This window comes from Protomyctophum parallelum, assembly GCF_964188405.1.
Source record: "Protomyctophum parallelum genome assembly, chromosome: 14".
NCBI classification, from domain to species: Eukaryota; Metazoa; Chordata; class Actinopteri; order Myctophiformes; family Myctophidae; genus Protomyctophum; species Protomyctophum parallelum.
In genome coordinates, this window is record NC_139709.1 from 35,353,728 (window position 1) to 35,373,727 (window position 20,000).

A 20,000-nucleotide genomic window follows, 5' to 3' on the forward strand; every position below is an offset into this window, starting at 1 on the left:
AATGTTTGTGAAGGTAATAATATTTGTGTGTTATTTATTTATTTATTTTTTAACACTGATTTAATATAAAGTCCACTCAGATGGAAGCCACTTGATGTCCTTATTTGAATTGTACAGTACTAACTATGCCCTGAAAACACAAACTCCAGTAAGTTTTGTAAAACACAATGACAACAACGTTAGCAGACAATTGGATTTATCAAATGTGATTTATCATTAATACATATAGTATGTAGTATGCTTACTTTCTCTTAAATACAGTGGACAAACCTTCACACGTCCTAGACTATTCTCCCTCCTGGCTCACAAACGGTGGAATCAACTTTATTGCAGTTACAACTGCATACTCAAATACACACAAATGACTGCCGCAGTCTGAAAACTCCCCTCTTCACACTCCACCTCACCCTTGCCTGGTCTCTTCTCTTGGTTCTCCAACATCGAAATGTAATTAAAAACTAAGCTTCAGACCTCCCAAAACAAACTGCTTCGACTACTCTCGGCCTTAAGGCCCATGACCCTCACCCACCTAATTCTAACACTCACTGCTAGTTTGGGATGACTCATGGTAGAAGACAGGGTTGCGCAAATATCACTGGGGATGGGATTGGTATTAAGATAGTCAAAGAGACAGTGCTCTCAGTACCCTCATAATGTCAAACTACTTATCCAAAGTGAGTGACACCCACAGCCATAGAGGGAGTACATGGAAACAAGTGCCCAGGACATTTTGTGTTATCCTTTTAGATTTAATGTCTCTTACTGTAGCAAATGATGTTTACATTTCTGACTAATTATGAAAGTATTCAATCAATCAATCAATCTGATGAGTCTTGATTTCTGCTGTGACAATCGGACGGCATAGGGTCAGAACCTGGCCTTTTCAACATGAAGGAATGGATCCATCCTGACTATGGGTTCACATAACCCATTAAAACATGAAGGAATGGATCCATCCTGACTATGGGTTCACATAACCCATTAAAACCAGGAAAGCATGACAAATGGAAAACCATGAAAAATATAAATACAAAATAATAATAATGAAAAAATTAAATAAAAGGAAAAACAACTCACAAGTTAGTTATCAGTCACCAGAACTGTGAAATCAAACTAAGTATAGAAAGCATGAACTCGATAAACGAGTGTCGATAAAAAATGAAGTTTAGTGACAAAGCGCTTGTAAATCAGCGCTTGTAAATAAGAGTATACTGTATGTGCTAAATGTCTAAATTGTAAATGTCTAGTTTTCAGTAGCTGCATTTTGGCGACACTAAACCGATATACAGTTGAGCGAGGAACGGAATATGACTGCCATGTGACCTGGTAGGGCACGTTGCACACAATGACCCGCCCCCAAAGCAGCGAGAGGCTACAATGCCAACGCACGGGTTGCATTTCTCGCCATTTATTCGTTGCCATTCGACTGTCCATTCTGTTTCCCCAAAGCAAGCAGGCGCATGCACACACACACACACACACACACACACACACACACACACACACACACACACACACACACACACACACACACACACACACACACACACACACACACACACACACACACACACACACACACACACACACACACACACACACACACACACACACACACACACACACACACACAGCTTGGTGGCTGAGGTCACAGTTATCACCACAGGGAACATGGCAAGGGAAAAAAAGAATACGAAACAACATTAAGGGGGGAAAAACGTGCATAATTATGCATCATTAGCTTGGACTGGGCCCATGTCATCGCCATGACAACGACCCCCCTGGGTGTGTGGTGTGAGTGAACATGGCCGCTGGGGTGTTTGAATGCTGGGTGTAAATAAGCACCCTGCTGCTGTATATGAACCGTCAGCGACCACACTGTAAAATCCTTAGTGCCTTGAAATACAAATTAAAAGAATACTATTATTAATTATATAGAACAAAATAAAGCAATAAGCCACAAGATGTGTGAGGTTATCGTGTATTTTATAATGGCTGAGTGAGACACGAGCTCAGCGAGTGTCTCCAACCCTCTCAGACATTATAATACATACACTGATGGCGGTGGAAACCATGCAAGGCACCAACCAGCACATCAGGAGCAATTTGGGGTTCAGTGTCTTGCTCAAGGACACTTCGACACCAACTCTGGGGGAGCCCAGTTTCTAACAGGCAACCTTGCGGTTACCATCCAGTATCTCTACCCCTGAGCCACCGCCACCCGCCATAGCCGCTCATTGCTCTTAGTTGTTATAGGACGGGTACAATGCGAATTTCACCTTTGTTTACATGGGGTTCTCATAAAAATATATATGAAAACGAGTTGTGAATCACTGGTTTCTTTCTCGAATTCGTTCTCTTTCCATTTCCTGAACGCTATGGTTTTGGACATACAGTTACAGGGTTACCGTGCGACAGTGTGACAGCAGTGTAAGAACATTTACTCAAGTACTGTAGCTACTAAGTAAGATTTTTAGGTGTATTTCCAAATTTCAATACTTGCACTTCTACTCCACTACAATTAATTTTAAAACTTTAGTTACTTGATTATTACAAAACATACTAACCACTTAAAATGTGGAATTCCGGACTTTTACGTGCAACAGAGTATATTTTCATACTCATATTCTACATTGCAGCATTAATACTTTTAAGTAAAATGGGAGTACTCTCTCCAGCACTGGGAGAGGCGGTGTGTAGGTTACACACAGAGTTGACCCGCTCATTCACACACATCCAACGACACTTGTAAGCAACAGTTTAGTGCAGTCCAACAACATGGCTCACTTCCCCACAGGCCCGCGCTTCAAAGAGACCGCATGGCACGCAGCCAGGATGCAATACACCAGCAGCATGCGCACACACACACACACACACACACACACACACACACACACACACACACACACACACACACACACACACACACACACACACACACACACACACACACACACACACACAGAAGCACTTTCATTAGTATGTTTGTGGCGACGAAAACATTTTAGGACAATTTTATGATTACCATTTCCCGATTCTGCTGTTTTTGACCCTATCCCTAAAGTCAAAAACATCAACTGTACAGGCTCAGTATATAAGTTTATACTGTACATCCATCTCCAACTCACACCCCTAATCCTAACGATGTCTATTTCGGAAATTATGCTATACTTGTGGGGACACTTGGTCCTCACAAGTTTAGTAATACAAGCGCGCGCGCGCACACACACACACACACACACACACACACACACACACACACACACACACACTCCTGACTTAAAGGCAACGGCCCTCTGATTTCACAGTTTAATTATGGCTAATCTGAGGAAGCGGAGCCAATGCTAATGAGCTGGCACACTGCTAACGAAGGGAGAGAGAGAGAGAGAGAGAGAGAGAGAGAGAGAGAGAGAGAGAGAGAGAGAGAGAGAGAGAGAGACAGAGAGAGAGAGAGGGGGAGGGAGAGAGGTGTTGAGGATTAGCGCTATTTTGCTTTGCGTTGTTGAGGGAACAGGGTTTGGCTTATTTATACGGATGCTCTGTAGCCTTGACTTTGAAAAGGAGATGGAAATAACACAAATAATCCTCGACAGGATACAATTTATGTGGATATCATGGAGCGCTGAGAGGCTATGGGGTTTTAAGCATTGTTGTAAACGCCTTGCCTCTATCAGCGGAGGTGTCGGAGGAAAAGAGGGTTTAACATTAAGCTATATGTCTCTATTTATCTGTTTTCAGAGTTGCCATTTCCGCTTATTAAATGACTTTGCACTTGCAAATATTGGTAGTTGCGGGTGGCGTTGGCTATTCTTTCTCGTTTCAAAAGTGCAGCCTTATTTCTATTTGGGCTTGCTTCGCAATGTTGTTTAAACCAGTGGTTCTCAAACATTTTCATATCACGGAAAAAACCCCAAATAATAAGTAGTAATTCATGGACCCCCGTCTGAATATATATATATATATATATATATATATATATATATGAAACACATTTTCGTTAAATATTTCACAACGTGTCGCAATGCGGTACATTGTGAGCATAGCGAGCATGTACATAGCTGTGTGTGTGCGTGCGTGCGTGGTCATGTGGCCTATAGTGTACATCTTTGAAGACCACTTGCTTCTCTTTCCAGATCTGGCAACACTGGCTACAGAATACATAAAAAAATAGGAATTAAAAAAAATCCAAAAAGGTAGCACATCCAAAAATTAAACAAGCGGTGGACAAAGTACTCACATTTCCATTTCTTTATTGGCACACACCAAAAAGGAACGCTTACGCGTTTCGGCTATGCAGCCTTCGTCATGCTCTAATGAATCATAGCCGAAACGCGTATACTGGATTTGGGAGTTTGGTACTTGCTGATGCGCAACCGCTTTTTCTCATTTACTGGCTACAGAATGTTTACCTATTATGACAGCATGCCCCGAATAGGGTTCATTGTCAGTATCTCCCTCATTTCACGGTGGCTGGCTGGAAGACATTTGTTGTTTATTCCTATTATCAAAACTCAGACAATTGCATTATGCTGACAAAAAGAGTCTCGGTAGCGCGCTTGAATTCAGAAATGAAAGAGTTTAAAACCTAGGGAGATATCCTTCAAATAAGCAATTGTCTATATTTATTTACAATTACAGATTTTGTTGCAAGTTACTATGTACATTTTGATTATTACATTATATACAAAACCAATTAAGTCCTATTTTATACTTTGTCTATTAAAAAATAGCCACTCTGCTCACAATGCAGATATATTCGGAAAATAGACAATCTACAATCTCACAATGCAGATATTTTCGGAAAATAGACGAACTACAAGCTCACAATGCGGATCTATTTGGAAAATAGACGATCTACAAGCTCACAATGCAGACCTATTCGGAAATTAGAGGATCTACAAGCTCACAAGGCAAATTGGCTATTTTGAAAATAACTCATTTTGAAAACTTTGGAAAAACATTTCATTAAAAGATGTATATTATTAACTGAATCCGGATACTTCTAGCACCACTGGCTTGAACCCAAGCCAAAAGCAGTTTAAAACTCAGAGTTGGGAGAGATGTACTAGATGTCCTTACCAGAGGTGACAGATACTATTCTAAAAGCATTTAAATCTTTCAAACTGGATGAAATGATTGCATTGATCAAATCTACTGTCAGCCATTATCAGTTATTTTCTTTCTCTTGGCTTTGGGACACAAGATAATTGCCCTGTTTGGAAGCAAGCTAAAAAGGCTTGGAAAACAACACAATCTGTTCAAGAATTCATCGTTTGATAAAAGGGCTGTCCAAGGTCAGATGTTGTGAGACATTGTCCGTTCAGAAACATTTCTCATGCACAATGCGTGTGCGTTAAAATAAATAAATACCGGTAAATGTTTTGGAGCTGTGTTATTGAAGTTGACGATTGATTAGAAACACCAAAAACAAAAACTTCAGACACCAGGTATATCAAGCAATCCTAGATGGAATACAATTCATTGATTGACTATTCACAATAGGCACTAATAAAATACATGCGGCCAACCCATCTGACGGGCATTGACCGCCATGAACAGAGAGCTCCATCATCTCAAATCCAACGATTGACTGCCATGAACGGAGATCTCCATCATCTGGTGTTTTCAGCAATGGCGCTATAGGGCGACTTTGCCAACCTATGAATGATGCTATGACTTCCAGAAATGGATATACACCCGGAAATCACGTGATTGAAAAAAAATTAAATAACTCCAGCCGGTCCAATCCAGCGCTAAAGGGTTTATAAAAATGTTCAGATTGTGTTTTTGGTGAAAACAAACTATATTGAATTGCCGATAACTAAAGAATGGAATGTCGTGGTTAAATTGTATTATTATTATTATTATTTTGGCGGAAAGAGAGAGATCTCGAAAGATGATTTAAAACTCTGGCAGTAAAGCAGGTAAATAAATACTTAGCCTATCTGGTACTAAGTCGTCAGATGGGTGGGCCGCAAATGCTTTCGATCTTTTGGGCCCTTTCTAAAGGTTGGGAACTACTGCACGAAGCTAAATGAAATTGTTCTAAACAATGAAAAAATTAACTACACAACACTGCAAATGTATTGCAGCACTACACAACAATACTGTATTCAATCTCTAATACATGCTGGAGGAATAAACTGGGTCAGCACAGAGAGAGAGTTGATAATCATCAGTGTAGAATCACGCTCACCCTACTGTTTCTGATCAGCTAGCATACTTGGGGAATAGCGCTAATATGCTAAAGGGAAATTAATTGCTGCTAATTTCTTACTATGCACTGCATGGGCTGATTGAGAATGGCTCCATTAGCCAATGGGAAGAGGACAAACAACAGTAATGCACGCTAAATGTCCCATTAGATGCAACCGGACAGCCGAGCTGGGGAATCGCATGTCGAGTAGCAGTGCTAGATGTGCAACAAAATTAGATTTCATTTTCTACCACAGTTGTGAATGGAGAATGGAAATCAATAGAGTAACTCTTATGACTGTATGTTTGAACAGTTATCAGGACAATTAATGTACAGTACAGAATGAATAATCAAACCCCCAATTTGAATTACACAATGAGGGCCATCTTAACAATGCAGAGCCAAAGCCAAATACCACACTAGTAGTATTCTATAGGCCTACTGTTTGGCTGAAATTGGATTCCCAAATGAGTGAGAAGGGCACATGTATTACAAAAACAAAAAAGCCTATAGGCCTATCATTGCAATGACATGTTGAGGGGCCTCTACACACCTCCAACATCACTTTCACCTAGGCTATTTAGAAATGCTATTCTTCCGTAGCTTTCTCAGGCCCTCATGGTCAACTGGCCTGGTGGAGATATAATTATACATACATACAATTTATATATATTATATTATAATTTATTCAAGGTACAAAATAATAAAAACTGTCTACTGTATGTGCCCCACGGAGCAACCTGCTCCGGTTGGAGAATGTGTGCATTCACGCTCACACCACCCACCCACCCACCCACCCACCCACCCACACACACACACACACACACACACACACACACACACACACACACACACACACACACACACACACACACACACACACACACACACACACACACACACACACACACACACACACACACACACACACACACACACACACACACACAATGCCCCTGCCAATTTATATGCATTATTTATTCAGTGTATTCCAGTCCACTCTGCACCTCTAGTCCAATGTATGTGTGGGGACACTGCAGTCCAATGTATGTGTGGGGACACTGCAGTCCAATGTATGTGTGGGGACACTGCAGTCCAATGTATGTGTGGGGACACTGCAGTCCAATGTATGTGTTGGGACACTGCAGTCCAATGTATGTGTGGGGACACTGCAGTCCAATGTATGTGTGGGGACACTGCAGTCCAATGTATGTGTGGGGACACTGCAGTCCAATGCATGCATGTGTGGGCACTATAGTCCTCTGTTTCTCAACACCGGGTTTGGGGACCACTAGTGGTCCAAATGGTCTCATACTGGTCTGTAACTCTGAGAGTGTATGGAACCAAATGGACCCGTGTTTGCGCAATGCAAGTTGGGGTCCCAAAGATTAAACAAAATGTATACTTTGAGTCACAGACCCATAATGGTCCATGTGGGCCCCTGGTGGTGCCAGATATTGTTCTCAATATCTGGCATTATTACACACACACACACGCACACGCACACGCACACGCACACACATACAGGTGATCACCTCTCGATGGCTGGCTGATATTGTTTCTTAATGAATGTTTGACAATGCTGGTGGGCGGGACGTTCCCACAGGACAGCCAATCAGGCGTGAGAGACAGCTTATGACCCCATCCGGGTCATTTGCTGAACAATTGGTGTTAATCCTGCAAACCTTGTTTGTCCAAAAACGGTACTTTTCAGGAAATGGGAAAGACATAATATGATAATAAATGCCTTCTATTGCATCTGACATAAGTGTATATTGAAAATATAATCTCCATGTACCATATTGAGCATGTGTGCTGTTTCTGACATTAGTGCATGTTGACCTCCATAATGCATAATTTTGACTCCATACTGCATACTGTGTGTATTTGACCCGGGCTCAGTTCCCTAAGGACTGACTGACTGACCCACCCACACATTGGGAAAAGTCTAACTCATAAAAAACAGCTGTCATTTTAGATGTTAGCTTTTTTTCATTCATTGGTTTAGAACAGTGGTTCTCAAAGCTCACAGCACTTGTACATCTGCTTTTTTGAGGAACAGCAATGTGCGTGTTCACCTATGTGTTCACCTATGTGACGTTAATGAGCACGTATAATGAGTACCAGTAGGGGAGCTGTTGTGCCAGAACAGAGAGAGGGATAGTGCTGCACTGTTGCCTGCTAATGAGAGAGAGAGGAGGGGGGAATATTTTATAATGTTTGAAATCAGAAAAAATAAATCTGCCAAATATACGCAAATGTCTGAGTACTACTGATTTAGAAGGCATTCGTAGAATGGGCCTCAGGTCTTGATGGCTGATGGGAAACAGGATGGAGACCTGGAGATACAAGGTTTCAGCACCATGACGCGGCACCTTGTTTACAGTATCACAGACCACAGGGGAGACGCGGGGTTAGTGTTCAGAATACTGATTGGTGTTTTGAATTCAAATCCAGTGATACTCTGCCAGCAGAAATGGCTGCAATGACACAATGTCGCCGATTAAATTCAACTAATTATCAGCGTTAAGTGCGTGACCAATGAGAGTATCAGCCAATCATCGGCATTTAACGTGACGCATGGGTACCGAGGGTGAATGGGTACCGCAGTGAACTGCCACTGGTAATGGTTTGATGCCCACCATACATTCAATGTCCTAAAGTTATGCTGGACCTTATGCTGGGAATACACACACGCACACACACACACACACATACCATTGGAGAGTCCTCCTTCAGTGCTAGTGTGTCCCACAGGGCAGCACGGTGTAACAGTGTCATGCCATATGTCATAATTTGCTCATGCAAACATTTGAGAGACATTTCGGGAGACATACGGACAAACACTCTAGAACACTCTTCTACGCTCTTCGGTGTTGCTACAGGGAGGCCGCCGGATGTCTGTGTGAATGGAATGTTTATTCTTATGTTTTGTATGAACATGTCTGAAAATAAAGAAACAAGCTCTCGTTTATGAACAGCTATAATCAGTTTGTTTGCCTCAGCCTCTGCCTCGATCAGCTCACGGCTTCACGGTGTTCAGAATCATGACTAGGTTACAATCATGGTTAGGCTAAGGTAGAGAGTAGATCAACATGTTGTCCAGTCGCTTTGCAAGCATATAATTCTTTTTCATAACCAAAGTTTAAAAGTTAGATATTACCCAAATGTGGAGATGTCATAGACAACTGACATCATAGATGACTGATGCCACAGGCTGGTCACATGCAGTTAGGGTTGCCAACTACCTGACATTCTAATGATATCCATTTCCAAAGAAATGAACTGTGAAGTGAGGGGCGCAAGATGTATTCATATTGGTCATATGACGAATTACGTCATACTGTAAGTGCTCGAAACAAACATTAACAATCCTATATTTGGCTGCCATATAGCGCGCTTCATTAAGGAACACCCAGAATAATGCAAAAGTGTGTCCCTCATCACTCAGCTCAATAAGGCAAACGTCTTTTAGTTTCCAAATAAGGGACAGTTCCATTATTCACCGGACAGCTGGCAACCCTAATCCCACAAATGTGTGTGTGTGTGTGTGTTTGGAACTTGGAGAAGCAGCAGTGTCTTCCAGAGTACTGAGGAACTCCTCCAGACCTATATCCCAGCATGCACCTGGCCCACAGGGTCTGGTGGTCCGTCAGCATTAGCATATCAAAGCTGCATTTGATTGCTGTACAGCGGGCAAAAAGAGAGCTAGCACTTCACCTCCATGCATTGTACGCAAGCACGCACGCACGCACACACACACACACACACACACACACACACACACACACACACACACACACACACACACACACACACACACACACACACACACACACACACACACACACACACACACACACACACACACACACACACACACACACACACACACACACACACACACACACACAGTTGCATCACTCCCGTTCACGTCTGACCAGTGTTCTACCGGAAGTTTACGAAATGCACTGGTGTCTATATGCGCATTTGTCACTAGTTTGAGTTACATGTGAACCATGTGATATTGTTTCTGTGCCCTCATTGACACAAGTTACGCAACTGTCCAATAGAATGCTCTGGATGTGGGGAAGGATGGGTGGTAAGGGACCTGAATAGAATGCTCTGGATGTGGGGAAGGATGGGTGGTAAGGGACCTGGAGATTGTCCAATAGAATGCTCTGGGTGTGGGGAAGGATGGGTGGTAAGGGACCTGGAGATTGTCCAATAGAATGCTCTGGGTGTGGGGAAGGATGGGTGGTAAGGGACCTGAATAGAATGCTCTGGATGTGGGGAAGGATGGGTGGTAAGGGACCTGGAGATTGTCCAATAGAATGCTCTGGGTGTGGGGAAGGATGGGTGGTAAGGGACCTGGAGATTGTCCAATAGAATGCTCTGGGTGTGGGGAAGGATGGGTGGTAAGGGACCTGGAGATTGTCCAATAGAATGCTCTGGGTGTGGGGAAGGATGGGTGGTAAGGGACCTGGAGATTGTCCAATAGAATGCTCTGGGTGTGGGGAAGGATGGGTGGTAAGGGACCTGGAGATTGGATAAGGGGGCTGGTCCAACAACTGGAGTTGGCTCTGATTGGACCGCTCCCCCCCGTCTACACCATATCAATATCCAATATCTTCACCAAAAATAGCCAATCTGAAGCTCACAATGTGGAACTCAAGCTCACGATGCGGAACTCAAGGGTTTTTTCCCCCTGAAAAGTTAAAGCAGGACATGAAAAAAAATGGACATAGGAGGTGTTCCACCTGACAGGGGTGATATCACACCTGACAGGGGTGATATCACACCTGACAGGGGTGATATCACAGCGACAGTATGGAGGTGTTCCACCTGACAGGGGTGATATCACAGCGACAGTATTGATGGACAACCACTTTTCAAAGACACTATTCACGACACACACACACACACACACACACACACACACACACACACACACACACACACACACACACACACACACACACACACACGCCCGCTCCTTTGTTCCTCCATCTTCATATTTTTCCTCTTTGTGATGAAAATTGCAGCTGGAACAGTGAACAATGGCCAACAGACAAAGCCTGTCCTCTGAAAACCTTTCATCTGTAGCTTCATGAATATTCCCATTTAGATCTGTTCGCCTGTTTCTCTTTTTTTCCTTTTTAAAGCAGGCACCTGGGCGGACTGCTCATTATAAAGCCGGCATTGAACACTGTAAACATTATGCGATCACAATGAGACCCATTGCACTGCTAAGAACAAAGTGGCCATTTTGTTTCACAATACGTCTTTCACTCATATCAAAGAAACAGTGGTGGCCTAGAGTTACAGCAAATACTGAAATACAGTATTTATTTATTATTTCTGACTAATGACTTCTCCCCATTGATTATCCCTCGCTTATATGATTACTTTCATTGTGGATTTTTATTTTCTTTCTTTCTTTCTTTCTTTCTTTTTCGTAGTGCAGTTTGACCCACCATGTTTTGGAGATATGGCTTATAGAGCACTGGCGTATTTGAGGCTCCGCAAGCGATGCACCACTCACTCACGCATAGCTATAGCCTAACTCTAACTAACTAACTCTGCAATAGATCCTGGTTGGGCACCCATTTTACATTTGAGATCAGCTCGGGGAGTGACATCATCACTGTCCGTCTGTGGGAGGTCCATGTGCTTCAATGTTTACATCTGGATTTACGGCAGAGTAACAAACAAAATAATATTTTGTTTGTTACTCTGCCGTAAATCCTATTCCTCCTATTCTGGTGGCGAATATTTGACAACAAATATTATTTGTTGTCACAAGCACTGACCAGGACGTAACGAATATCATAGATATTAGAAAATTGAATATTATAAACCATCCATTTTGATGAAGATTGCAGAAACCTCTTATATGCTCCATATTATTCTATAACCATTTGTGTTTTTACGAAAATTCATACTCTACTTGATTGTGCTACAGCGTCACACAAAAATGATCAAAAGTAGCAGATCTGCCGTAAGCTGGAAAAGCGGCACAGATCGAGCGACGTGGTTTGGACTATAGTATACTGTACGTAGATCTGCGACTTTTGATGCTTTTGAATTTGAATCCTGAAAAGTAACAGTTTTGGACATAATTGTTGTTGCACGCACACGCACACACACACACACACACACACACACGCGCACGCGCACACGCACACGCACACGCACACGCACACGCACACGCACACGCACACGCACACGCACACACACACACACACACACACACACTAAAGGTGATCAATTGATCATAATTGGCTCCTGCTTGCAGCCAGTATTGATCCGTCACAACAATAGACCCCTCCCCATCTCTCTGCACTCTCTGGCCTTATATCCCTCCCTCCCATATTTTCACCCCAGACGCCGTTTGTCACCATCCTCCTTTCCACCCCCTTCCCCTCTCTCTCTCGATAAGTGTGTTCACTGCTGTCTCTCGCCCCTCAATCGATAGCAGAGCTGAGACACTCAGCAGTCATATACTGTACAGTATATACGAGAGAGAGAGAGAGAGAGAGAGAGAGAGAGAGAGAGAGATTTGTGTTGCTCTGGAAACGATTTGAATTTGAGAAAGATGAGACAGGATTGACAAGAATGCTTAACTTGTGTTCTATTTGGGACACATTCTTAAGCAATCAGGATTAGTCTCAATAATCACACATGCACAATAAGCTGTATGTGTGATTTGTGTATTTCACTACTTCTATATCGTGGCATAGAAGTATAGCAGAAACTGCTGATCTACATGCTCGCTTCACATTGCGTTGTGAGCGAGTTGATCGGATATTTTTTGCAAAAATATATATAATTAATATGGTTAAGTGTGTCTATGTGTTTTATGAATATTGAACGAATGAAAAGTAGAAAAACAAAAACAAAACATGAGCTTGTGACAAAATAATATCTACATTGGATCCATTGGGTTCTCTTTTCTATTCGCTGAAAAGTTACCATTTTGGATATCCAAGGAGGTTTCCATGCACCTGCCATTGATATATGCACGATGTATTGAAATAACGTTGGAAAAAAGGTCTGAATATTTTCAGCACCAATCTTCCATGGGGTATGAGAACCACTGGATTAGTGAGCAGGGAGGCGAGGCAGTCTGGGAAACGTGAAGGTCACCCACTTTACCCCTGATTGGGGGGGAGGGAGGGTCGCAATTGCCATGAGACCCAAAATGACGCCCCTGCCTGATTGGCTGTTCAGTGACGTAGCATGTGATTGGCTGGTGCGTTGGCGGTACTCACGTCTGTGACTCCTGCCTCCAGGATGCTGAGTTTGGTTTCTTTCTCCAGCGCTGCCTTCTGACGCACTGCACACACACACACACACACACACACACACACAGACACACACACACACACACACACACACACACACACACACACACACACACACGAAAATAACACAGAAAAACAAATTAACCCCATATGGTTGAGCGGAGTCCCTCAGGGCTCTATACTAGTGTATTTTCTTTCTTTTTTTCTTCTTTTAATTTTGTTATCGTGGGGAAAGTTTTTGCTGAAAATAGCCAATCGGTGAGCTTATCAATCAGACCACACTGCTCATTCTACAAGTGCATTCATTCATTTCTGTATTCATACAGGTGAATTATGGGATGTTTGTGAACAGGTAATAGAGTGCGAGACAGATGGAGAGACAGATGGATCGGGTATAAACAATGTTTTCATACTCTACGGTGTTCTGTTGTTTTGCTGTGGTGGAATTAAAATATTAATGCCACAAAATAGAAATACTCTGAATTATATACCACCACAGAAAGCCTTCCCATTCCTTGTTTGGTGGTGATGCTGTGTGTGTGTGTGTGCATGCGTGAGAGAGAGAGAGAAATACAGATTGACATCAAGGTGATGAAATCAGCACAAAAGTTTTGACCACATGAATACTAATTATTCTGAGGCGGACAAGCATATCTACTATGTTCTGATTTCATCACATACATTCACGTTTCATTACATGCATTATGATTGCATCACTTGTATTCTGACTTCAAGTGGTGTAAACAGTCACTAATGCTTCTCGATCTAGCAGCGACCTAGTCACGATTGGCTGCCTCCTAAGCCAATGGGAGTCTGAACCCATAGTCTGAAACGCTGCAACGCGGAAGTGAACCCATACTCTGAAGCGCTGCAACGTGTTAATAAAATACAAGTTAATAAAATATAATAATAAAAGGGGGAAAGATGCACAATGGAGACAGCGCTTTTTGCACCTGACAGGTAATGATATGTGTGTCATTCTTGTTTTGTTTTTTTCTTTAACAAATGGAATAAAAACTAGAGGGCGGACAGCCGGCTATTCATTTGGATTCAAGTTGCTCAGTTTGAAGCACCCGGAAGTCTGCCGGAGGTATCCCCATTGGCCTCAACATGTAGGCTAATGGGGCAGCTGGTCCCTGCAGTCCAGAGTTGTGAGCAGAGTCAGCAGACGCACGAGTGTGTGGGGGCAGGGCAGACGATAGAAGCATGCACAGTAGCGTTTTAAATGTGGAAGTATTGCATTCTCATATTGGACCACCAGGCGACGGCCGCTTCATTGCTCGACCCTGGTTCGGGGGCTTACTCTAGAGAGACGATTCCAGAGACGAAACTGTGGGTTTTTGGATCACCACTAGATGGCGGCAGCGCTTCCTATGTAACACCTCAAACACGCACGTAAACATGCATGGTCACGTGCGCACGTGCATACATTCATGCACACACACACACACACACACACACACACGCCGGTGGTCGCGCTGCTCGTGGACAACACAACAACAAACTAACAGACAAACTTTGGGAGAGAACGCCACTAAGCACTTTTCATGGCTACGGACAATACAACTAATTAGCGCAGCAGTCTATAACTGCGAAGGAGGGAGGAAAATTACACAAAACCAAGCAAATTAAATCTACCCCACAGCCTACAACAATGAGTGAGTGTTTGTGACACGCTGCGCTCGCTGATCTGCCCTTTATGCAACGAACGTACCGTATGTTCGTTCTATAAATAAACGTTTACGGAACGAACGCTAAGCTTAGCTTGTTGCTAACGCGTCTCTCTCTCTCTCTCTCTCTCTCTCTGTATGTACCCCGTTGAAGTTACAGGAGTTAGATGATGATCACTGCAGTATGGCACTGTTCATATAAACTGCTTTGATATAATAGGAAATAGCCTGCCATGCTGTATATTGTATTTTATTATTTGCTTCTTAACTTGTCAGTAGCCTAACTGTAGGCCTAGATACATATTTGAATGTGGAATAAATAGGATGGACCACAGTAGGCTACTGTCTGTGGTAGTATGTCTCAGTTGAAGTTATATATTTGCGACCAGATTTGACTGAGGGACTGCCATTGGATTTTTTTTCATGTCATATGAAAGCAGGGAATCATAGCGTCAAATTGACTTTGGTTGTTCAGTTAAATTGATGTGTTGATGTTATTATAGTATTTACCATAGGCAATGCCAATATATAACAAGTTAAAATGACCATTGAGCACCTGCAACTGCACTGTTTAATATTTCATGAGGACTTGGTTTCAATACATGAGCCCAGTACATTTTACTGGGTTCTAACTGACACAAAATGTGATTTATACATTATGATCGGTTTGAAAAGTAGACATACAGTATAGGCCTCCTTCTTATATCTGCCTCCTTCCAATGAAAGCCAAAATCAGAATCGGTTGAGACAAAGCCCCGGATAATAAATGAGGATTTACGGTATGCACCCTTCCCTGAAAGTCTGAATGAATATGTTACTAATTTCTTTGATCCATTCATAAATATATTTGAGAGTAGAATAGGATAAAAAACTGTTTTTGTTTTGTACAGCATGTTTTTGTTTTTTTAAGCAACCGGAAATGACGTCATCACTCCAAAATGGCGGGGGCACTGGGTTGTTACTATGGGACTTAAGGGAGTTTTGTCTCTTGTCTATCTACTACCCAGAATGCACCATAACCTCTACAGTACATTTAGAGAAACAAACAAAAGAATGACAAGAGAAAAAGGATGGAGAGAGCGAAGGAGGGAGTATGTGTGTGTGTGTGTGAGGGGGGGGGTCTTCATTATTTCCGTCCAAAACGCACGCACGCACGCACGCACGCACGCACGCACGCACGCACACACACACACACACACACACACACACACACACACACACACACACACACACACACACACACACACACACACACACACACACACACACACACACACACACACACACACACACACACACACACACACACACACACACACACACACACACACACACACACACTTCATTTGTCACCCGGACTGTCCCATAGTTTTTGCTTTATGTTAACTCAATGTATCACAGACGCCTTGAGGGAGGGAGGGGGGCTCCCAAATTCATTCATTTTTCAACAATGACAAAAGGGGACAGGGTGTGTGTGTGTGTGCGCGCGTGCCCGTGTGTGTGTGTGCCAGTGTGCGTCCGTGCACTCACACTGTGCGTGCGTGTGTGCACACAATGTATAGATCAGATGGATTGGGTCTTTTTTTATACAGCATGCACGCACAAATGCACACACGCTCGTGCTCTTGCCTGCCCTGCGCACACACAGACTTGAATTGCATGAATGCACGCACATGCACACACATTCATTTATTTGTCAGGAATACATTGATGGTGGGCCCTCATTTTCACTGATGCCAGTATTGCATTAGGCCACAATAACAGTAAGGCTGCAACAGTTAATCAAAGTAATCCATTCCAAAAATTGGTCATTTAATAATAATCAATGATCAATCCCAAAAAAAAAATTATAGACGAAAAGCTTCTGAGCGAATGAATTATTCCGCTGCCCGCTATGTTGGTATAGCAGGGGTTCTCAACGCTTTTGGCCGGGGACCCCCGAAGATGCTTTGGCAACGTCTCGGAACCCCTGTGGTATAGCTTAACCCATTCTGACCTGAGATCAGATTCTAAAAATGTCTTCTACATCCTGACAGTTTTCTGAAAAAGCTATGTTTCCATTTCAGTCGTTCTTCGATTTTTCAAAAATAGCAGACCTATACAAGCTCGTAGCGCGCCACTCGGTGGCGCGCTATGAGCTTGTATAGGTCTGCTATTTTTGAAATAGATCTGCTATTTTTCAATAGCTAAAGCATGACATGATGCTAACTGTGAGTGGACGACCCAATAAAGCATTACACTTGTTTACAAGAGGGTCCACCTTGTTTAATTCATCAAAGTATGAAGTATAGTAATACAAGTACATGGACGCACGCACGCACGCATGCACGCACGCACGCACGCACGCACACACGCACGCAGAGGGTGTATTTCAGTGGTATAATGAGGAGAGACGGCAGCCGTCCAACATGGGGTTGCGACCCCATGGCCGCATAGAGCTGTAATCACATGACCCTGCATGGACCCACACATAAACACTCACACACTGCTGGCATGATATGATGCTGTCCAATGGAAACCTGGCATAGTATGTCCAAAGCTGATACTTGAAAAAAGCATAGCCTGCGTTCCAATGGATCCAATGTTTTTTATTATTTAGTCACAAGCTCTTGTTAATACGTTTCATTGGTTACGTTAATATAAAACCTACAGACACCACTTTCATTTTCACTTGCCGATCTACAAGCTCCCAACACGTCACAATGCAATATGTTGCAAGAGTTTTACATTTGCACGACAGTCTATTTATGTCCACTGTTGTATTTATGCTCCTAAAGATAACATAAATACTAAATGCATTTGAATAAAATGTAAAGTAATAAAAATATTACTTTTCAGGATTCCATTTTTCTTAAACAATTCTGGATTCCAATTGAAAAATTGCTAAAATCAGATCTGAAGCTCAAAACTCGTTTTGACCTTGTACTGTAGGTCGATACTTTTGCTACTTTTTGTTTTATTGAGGTTTCTGCCTGACAGTATGCAATGTGGCCCTCTGGAGTGAGTGTGGAAATATAGTGGCCCTCTGGAGTGAGTGTGGAAATATAGTGGCCCTCTGGAGTGAGTGTGGAAATATAGTGGCCCTCTGGAGTGAGTGTGGAAATAATAGTGGCCCTCTGGAGTGAGTGTGGAAATATAGTGGCCCTCTGGAGTGAGTGTGGAAATATAGTGGCCCTCTGGAGTGAGTGTGGAAATATAGTGGCCCTCTGGAGTGAGTGTGGAAATAGAGTGGCCCTCTGGAGTGAGTGTGGAAATAGAGTGGCCCTCTGGAGTGAGTGTGGAAATATAGTGGCCCTCTGGAGTGAGTGTGGAAATAATAGTGGCCCTCTGGAGTGAGTGTGGAAATATAGTGGCCCTCTGGAGTGAGTGTGGAAATATAGTGGCCCTCTGGAGTGAGTGTGGAATATTATAGTGGCCCTCTGGAGTGAGTGTGGAAATATAGTGGCCCTCTGGAGTGAGTGTGGAAATAGAGTGGCCCTCTGGAGTGAGTGTGGAAATATAGTGGCCCTCCGGAGTGAGTGTGGAAATATAGTGGCCCTCTGGAGTGAGTGTGGAATATTATAGTGGCCCTCTGGAGTGAGTGTGGAAATATAGTGGCCCTCTGGAGTGAGTGTGGAAATATAGTGGCCCTCTGGAGTGAGTGTGGAAATATAGTGGCCCTCTGGACTGAGTGTGGAAATATAGTGGCCCTCTGGAGTGAGTGTGGAATATTATAGTGGCCCTCTGGAGTGAGTGTGGAAATATAGTGGCCCTCTGGAGTGAGTGTGGAAATATAGTGGCCCTCTGGAGTGAGTGTGGAAATATAGTGGCCCTCTGGAGTGAGTGTGGAAATATAGTGGCCCTCTGGAGTGAGTGTGGAAATATAGTGGCCCTCTGGAGTGAGTGTGGAAATATAGTGGCCCTCTGGACTGAGTGTGGAAATATAGTGGCCCTCTGGACTGAGTGTGGAAATATAGTGGCCCTGTCCATCATCAAAGTTTCCCACCCCTAATCTACACTATGAAACCCTCTTGGTTAAAGACCTAGTGAAATGAAAAATATGTTTTAAATGGAAAATGGTGCATTTATAGCGCCTATATCCAAGGCGCTTTACATAGATTGTGCATCAATTCACACACCCATTCATACACCGATGGCGGCAGAAACCATACAAGGCACCATCCAGCACATCACGTGATAATTATCACTGCACATCCTATTGGCAGCACCTGTCAGCAGGGAGTGTTGGGCGAGAGGTCTGGAGTAGTACAAAGGTTCTATGTCCTACCGGTGGGGGCTCCTCACTTAGCTGCAGGTGGAATCAGTAGGTACAACACATACAGCAGCAGTGACAACACAGACATGTCACATGTGTGTGGGGAGGAAATAATTGGCACATAACGACTAAATTGGCGAGAAAAAGAGGTAACAAGCAAAAAAAACAAAAAAACAGCTTGTTGTGCCACAGATGTGACATTGGATGAATAAACACAGTGAAATGAATGGGGCTCAGACCAGAGCGTGTATAGTGTGAAAATATCGCTGCACTAACGACATTATCACATAATTTCATGATTATTGAAATACCACTACAGGTCAGCGGCCTGTTAGGTGTTGACGTGGGGCTCACTAATTGACGTGGGACTGTGTGTGTGTGTGTGTGTGTGTGTGTGGGTGTTCATTTCCAGAGGTTTCCTGTCTCTCGTTAGCTTGATGAACTGCTTTACATAACTTTGGCTTTCCGTTGTATAAAACTTGTATGTCCAAAACTGTTACTTTTTCTGGAAATGACAAAGAAACATGTGTTCCAATGGATCCAATGTTATTTACAAGCTTGTGTTTTCATTC

The 20,000-nt window shown here is 43.0% G+C and overlaps 1 protein-coding gene across 1 annotated transcript in view; it reads right to left on the bottom strand.

Annotated features, from left to right (window-relative positions):
- The window catches only part of LOC310871279 (receptor-type tyrosine-protein phosphatase N2-like), a gene marked incomplete at both ends in the record, with an annotated part of 183,112 nt that overhangs the window by 71,385 nt on the left and 91,727 nt on the right, over positions 1-20,000 (bottom strand). Inside the window, 1 exon segment of the mRNA XM_083782764.1 lies at positions 13,471-13,535. Coding sequence (XP_083638890.1) covers positions 13,471-13,535 — 65 coding nt within the window.